This window comes from Bemisia tabaci, chromosome 2 (genome assembly GCF_918797505.1).
Source record: "Bemisia tabaci chromosome 2, PGI_BMITA_v3".
Taxonomy (NCBI): Eukaryota; Metazoa; Arthropoda; class Insecta; order Hemiptera; family Aleyrodidae; genus Bemisia; species Bemisia tabaci.
This window is the reverse complement of record NC_092794.1, coordinates 64,112,887-64,119,605: the sequence shown is the minus strand read 5'-3', so window position 1 is coordinate 64,119,605 and position 6,719 is coordinate 64,112,887. Positions and strand designations below refer to the sequence as shown.

Below are 6,719 nucleotides of genomic sequence, written 5' to 3'. Positions count from 1 at the left end.
TTTTTACACGTTTGCCCCAGAGTTCTTGGATCGGTGAGGCTGTAGGTACGGTTTCTTTGGCCTTTAATTATTTATATAAATCAATTTTGACTTACTCTGGCAAGAAACTTGTTCGCGTCTCAAATTGTAATCTTCCCTCTGAAAATTGATCAAAAAATAAGTTATGTTCCGGCATGACCTTGGTAGATTAATTTATAATAAAGTGTTTGATATTAGGATATTACATTAATATTAGTTAATATATCAGAAAGAGATATGGGACATCAATTGACTATCCATATTTGAATATCAGTTATCTGATCATTAGTAGCCTGATAATTTAAGTTCAAATCCATTTGAACAATATATTCAGTCAGAGGGTATGAGGTTATCCACAATGCTGTTAAACAAAGTTTTGAGATAATCACGATCCTCAAAATTCCTCCTGGGGATAAATTGTAAAATAACCAAAGATAGGAAGAAAAACAAACAAAATGCCATCAAGTTTTGTAGCATAGTTTTGTTGCCGCAGAATCTAACTCTAAAACTTTACCCCTTCAAAAATCCAACACGCAAACCGCAAAACGAGGGATCGATCGACGCGTTCACTGGATGCCTGACGCGTGATTTAGTGTCTTCGAACAATGTCAGTTCAGAGTCACGTTTTATAGAAAGGTGACTCACAAATCGGAGGTTTTCACTCCTATTTTGAGTGAAACTTTGTCTTGATCAACCGCTAAGCTATCGGAGTGTATCATTGTCTGCATTTTAATTTTTGCATCAATTTTCCCAAAAGTTACAAAAATAACACAGGAATTGCAATTAATTAACTATACCCGTCCTCTTGAGATACCGGTCCAAGATTCAAGCATTCATGTTTTATTGGACCTATTCCTCCCATTCCTAAAAGTACAAAATCATTTCTTCATGAGTCAAGTTTATAATCGGTATATCAACTGAAATAGCATCCAGAATCAATTGCTGAGCCAATTGTAGTACACTAGCGAGCTCTATAGAGGTGAGTAAGTGATTCCTCCAAAAATAAGAAAAAAAAATTAAAGTCTGTTTTGGTGCTATCGTCGGTTCAAGAGAAACCAATCGATGCCACAGAACTGAGTTCACTTGTTGAACTGTAGTAACTGCAAAACAAACATTCCTCAATTCTGCACAATCTTCGCAGCTGTTCAAAGGGTTTGGTTTATTTTACGAGAGAGTCTCTAATTCAACTGACGTCAACGATAGCGACATTTTGCAGCTGACTAAATATTTTAATACATGAGGAAAACTTTGAGCTAGATAAGGAATAAACTAAATCCGAGAACGCAGTATATGTGCTTGAACTTGAATGTTCAATGCACTCTCATTGAGTTTCACAGATTTTGCCCTGAGCTCAAAAAGATGAACTCCCGTGGTTGCTGCTTCACTTTGGTATGCTATTGATTCTATAAGGGACTAAACAACCGCAGGAAACTCTTTGTATACATTACCGCTGATTTTTCTAATAAAATGCGAATTGACCCAAGAGTCGCTTCGACAGGAGAGCCGGTGATTTCACTGAAGTTACCTGGTGTTACTTTTTACCAGGGGTTGTATACTAAATTTTGGCGCAGATCACCAACCCTCCTGGGTAAATCATTTAAGGTTAAGAAAATATTTCGTCTGTTTTAAATTAAAGGAGAGAGGGGGAGGATCCCACTTTTTCAATAAAAAAAAAACCATGTGACATATATTTAAAAAAAAAAAAAAATGAAAAAAACCTCTTTTATTTCCTCACAACGAAAATACTCATTCTTCACGAGAAAAAAACACTAGGATATGTGAACTTATTTTTTACAAGAGCAGAATCATCTTGGTCTGAGACTTTGAAGCAATATAACTACGGACAATGGGAGGTAGACAGATATGCAAGGATCGAAACATATAAAATTAAAATATAAAAGTAACATATAAAAGTAAATGTAATCATCTGTTGTTCTAGTTGTCATACGTAGCTTTTCTGTTTCTGATGGTCAAAATAATTAAGTCGAGGCATTTTGATTCAGTACGCAGCTCCGCATGTGATTTCTTTCGAACAAAATTTTCAAGATTCTTCTCTTTCTTCTTTGTATTTTAGGTTCTTGTGTGTGCCTGTCTAACTTTTGTTGCTGGTCTTGAACTCGGGAAAATGAAATTGTCGAGAAGGGATAGCAATGCGGTAATCAAATTATGATTTTATTGTTGAGTTCTTTCTTTACCTCATAATTTCAACATCATAATCACGTTTTTTCACATCAACAATAAAGTCAACATCGAACACCTTTTGCTTCTAGAATTAATGGTACCCGGACTTTATGTCCACTTTTTTTACGTCCACAGACTTTTTGTCCACAATTTTTACGTCCACAGTTCTAAAGCTCACACTATTGTTAAGTGCATTACTTAAATGTCCACTAAATTGAGTCCACAAATGTAAAGTCCACTAAAATCAAATTCAAGCGTCATATTTTAGTCCGTGTGTAAAATTATATTGACAATATCGAAATGAAAAAATTAAGAGAGAATGAGGTGTTGTAAGCTAAACTCATATTTTAAATGAAATGTTAATTTCTCCTTTTGATTCATCTTTCCAAATTGTCTTTGGTAAATACTTGGTTTCATTTCTATCCTTGAAATTTCCGATATAAAATATGCCTTAAATGTACATTCTTTTTTTTAATGAAATTGATGCCCAAAATGAAAGCCCAAAACATTAAAGAATAAATTTGAATGCTTTGGAAATAATTAAATTTGATACGGAACCACTAATATATTTACAAAAAACACATTATATTTTCCAGTATTACAAATTTCCTTTTCATCAGTTTAAAGGGGAATAATCAATGCAGAGAGTACAAACATTTCAAAATCATGAGTTGAAAAACGCTGACTCCACGAGTTTAAATATTAGAGCCTAACACAGAGCGGAGCGGCGCGGAACGCGCACTGGCGCCTACAAACCTAACGGGATACTTCTAGCATTGCGCAACGCGTGAAGTATCCCGTTAGGTTTGTAGGCGCCTATGCGCGGCGCGTGTTACGTTGGTTGCCTGCCGCGCCGCAACGCTTTAAGCAACTTACGCTTTTCGCGTCAGAGGCGTTGCACAGTATCCTACAAGATTGAAGGCGCACGAAATAACTAGTTAAAGAAGACTTTCAATTTTGACTGCATCTGTCACTGAAAAATGTTTAATTTGGCATTGGAGGGTTTCCTAGGCTCCCGCTTTGGTTTTCATCTTATCATATCCATACAGTGTACACATGAGCATATGTTTTATCTGCTCTTAGAGTCTGTTCTTTTTCATGACTTGATTCATGAATGAAATATTTTTAAGAATGAAGGTAATAGTAGTATGCATTTATTTTTGAGGTGGTTCCAGTCATTTAAATGAGAAGAAAAAAATGTGGAAATAACATGTCCACAATGGACCACTAGACAAGGTACGAATTTAAGCATTCTGATACATGTTTCTTAACCAAAATTTCACGTAAAACACGATGCGCACAACAAAAATTACCGAAATTAACTCCTTACAATGATATTAAATGATTCCTGATGCGTGAATTCAAACCACCGATTATGTAGCATCGCGTCCATGATATTGGACTCCATGCTCATCCTTGATATACTTACCTGCTCATCTCGTCCAAGATCTTGGACTCCATGCTCATCGCTAAACGTCTCACTTCTTTGCTTGAGCATGGAGTCCAAAAGCAAGTAGACCTCCCTTAGTTTTAAAGTTCATCATGATAGAAAATCGTATACTTCGCTTATCTAATCTAACCTGAACTAACCTAACCTAACCTAACCTAACCTAACCTAACCTAACCTTACCTAACTCAACCTAAGCAATGCACAATTTTTTTCGAGAACACATTTTTTGTCTTTATTTCACAAAAATTTCTTAATAAATTTTTTGGACCCCATGCTCCTATATTGTCGGAGAATACCTGCGTCCCACAATTTTGGACGCTATGCTCACTTCGATTTTTCGAAAAAATTATCCCTAATTAAAGTGAGCATGGAGTCCAAGATCTTGGACGTGATGAGCAACCGAATATCATATAGCTGAGCATGGAGTCCAATATCATGGACGCGATGCTACATTACCAAACCACCCGCTCATTAAAACTCAATGCTCTACGTGATTCACATCGCGCGCTGAACATTATCATGACAGTCTTTGCGATATAAAAATCTGGCAACCTCAATTTTGACGCTTGCGGGCTCAGCTGTAGCAAATTGCTTATAATTTGAACAACACATGGTGGGTTATGAACAGTGATCGATTGAGAGGCTAGCTGAAACCGTTGTGGTGCGCGATTTGACTCACGTAGAGCTTTGAGTTTCTTGTGAGCGGGCAGTTCAAAATCCGCGTAACCAATGTGAAATAAAAAGGTTAATATCTTCATCAGGAGCTGGTTTCAGTAATTTTCGTTGCGCGAATCGTGTTCTACGTGAAATTCTGGTTAAGAAACATGTATCAGATTGCTTGAATTCGTACTTTGTCTAGTGGTCCATTTGGACAATTTTGGACATATTCATGGTTGGATATTAAATCATGTGGACTTAAAAAAGACTGGACTTAACGTTTAGTGGACATAAAGAGCGGTGGACGTTTATTTAATGGACGAAAGGTAGGTGGACATGAAGTCCTGGAAGCGAATTAATTCGCGTATTTTCGGCTATTTCCGGCCGTTTCAGTGAAAATGAATGATTGATTAACTATTTCATTTTAATGCCACTAAAAAAGAGTAGCGTGCCTGTCAAAAGGTAGTTGAAGAAAATGAAAGCGGAATAATAATTTTTACACGTAAAAAAAGTAAATTTATGAGTACTGCATGCATTTAAGCTGTAATCACACGAGCAGCCCCGTCTGTGCAGTCTGCAGTCTGACGATGTGTCCATGATCATTGACTGTGGCAGTGTGTCGGCTGTGTCCGAATTGGCAGTCAGCTGCCGCGATAGCGAAGGGAGCAGTAAGTGTCAAATTTTCGAAATCGCGATTCCTCCAAGATTCGTCTAATCTCTTTGATGAAATCACTGAAATAGCTACAATAGCAAAATTAAACTCAATTGTATCAAAACGAGACGTAAATGAATGGAAGCCGTAAGTACGCAAAATGTGACGTAGTTTCAGGCAAGACATTCAGTATGACATTATTCCTCCGGAGAGCCCGTGAAAACAGTGCTTTCAGGTAAAGTGCCGCCTTTTTCTACTAATTTCTAACTTGAGAATGTGTTTGTTCTGTGTCCAAAACGCAACCACGAAATCTTGCAGAAGATAGCACTTACGGCTGTCTCGCCTAACAGTAGCCTAGTATGAAAATGAAAATGAAAAATACCCTTTTTATGTAATTGAAATAAAATCAGTCGATTTTTAATCATCCAAACAGGAGTCTTCCGGACGATTAGTGGCAATGTGAAAGAGAGCGGAGACTCCTTTCAATTACATTTTCCGGTACGACGTTTCTGAGCCCGATTTCTGAGAACTTCATATTTGCACTTACTGCTCTCTTCGCCATTAAGGCGAAGTGGACCATTTTTCCTCCATTTAAATCCATTATATTTCCACGAGGCGACGGAGACGTCCCGCAAAGGGGTGGCGGCAGGGAATTGGCGAAGATATGTTGAGGTGTCAGTTGCCTGATAACCTTTGGGAGGATAGGCATATGGTGTGGCATTTGGGTGTCGCAGAACGCCAGAGTGCGTTGTAGGAGCGACTTTGTTTATACATAAATATATCGATTCCAAAAGAAATGAAAATGCCAAGAGGTATAACAGTGTTACCAACTTACAAAAATTGCCGCTGCGCTGCTCGTGAAAGTACTTACGTCTTTATCTATCTCGATAGAGGTTGCTGGTTTTTCAACAATAATATTGTCCACGGAAAAGAAAAGTACGTGAAACATTTTTTTCATTTTTTTTAAATTGCTAATTTGCTGATTACAGGGTGCTGATAACCCTTCGACCTGCCCTGATGAGGACTTCGACGTGGCAACCCTGACATGCAGGGGTGCAGCACCAGCGCCGGATCGCCAAGTTCTCACTCCAACAGACCCATCACCACATCATAAGAACAAAGATCATCACGGTAAAAAGAAGAAGAATTCACGCTAAATAGGAAGAAAAGAAGGGAAACATGACCTGAGAATCTTTTTCTAACAAGTGACAACATTGCTCAGCCATGAGACTCAATGCACATGATTATTAAACCATAAATTTTTTTCTCTCGAAATCTTAGAAATTATACCCTCATCCCCTTTGTCTATAAAGGCTGCAATACTACCGTGCAAAGGAAGACCGCCGCACAGTTGATCGAGTCGATTAGAGAGGTTGGACATGAAATTTTTGACTAAAACTGCAAATTCAGAGGTTTATTTTGCCACATTTTAAATTACAAGGGATGCTTGTGAGAGAAAATTGTACGAGGAAACCAATGATACCACTCTTAGAACCTCAAAGGTTCGTATAAAAGTAGTTATAAGCGTTTAAAGTTTCCAAATTTTGTCCGACCTCTCCTATTGCAGACTTGATCCTCAGTGCGCCGTGTAAACATTCGAGCATTGCCAAATTTCCCCGATAAAACACGTATTTTTAACAAAACTTAAGCGCGTTTTTCCTTATTTTTAAATATTTTAGATTCAATTGCAAACAAGACAATCTGAAAAATATAAAGAAAAATATTTACAACTCCCCAATCAATTGTTATTTCATCAGAGGA

The 6,719-nt window shown here is 37.5% G+C and overlaps 1 protein-coding gene across 2 annotated transcripts; it reads left to right on the top strand.

The window, feature by feature from the left end:
• The first annotated feature begins 1,262 nt into the window (after window positions 1-1,262).
• On the top strand, window positions 1,263-6,233 carry LOC109039662 (uncharacterized). Of its 2 annotated transcripts, none has more exons than XM_019055256.2 (3): window positions 1,263-1,407; window positions 2,093-2,173; window positions 5,948-6,233. In XM_019055256.2, exons 1-3 carry the CDS (start codon window positions 1,309-1,311, stop codon window positions 6,113-6,115), a joined length of 348 nt encoding a protein of 115 aa, XP_018910801.2. In that variant the 5' UTR covers window positions 1,263-1,308; the 3' UTR covers window positions 6,116-6,233. The 2 variants fall into 2 exon arrangements, with proteins under 2 accessions (XP_018910801.2, XP_018910800.2); XM_019055255.2 differs by lacking the exon at window positions 1,263-1,407 and adding an exon at window positions 1,452-1,620.
• The last annotated feature ends 486 nt before the right edge of the window (window positions 6,234-6,719 follow it).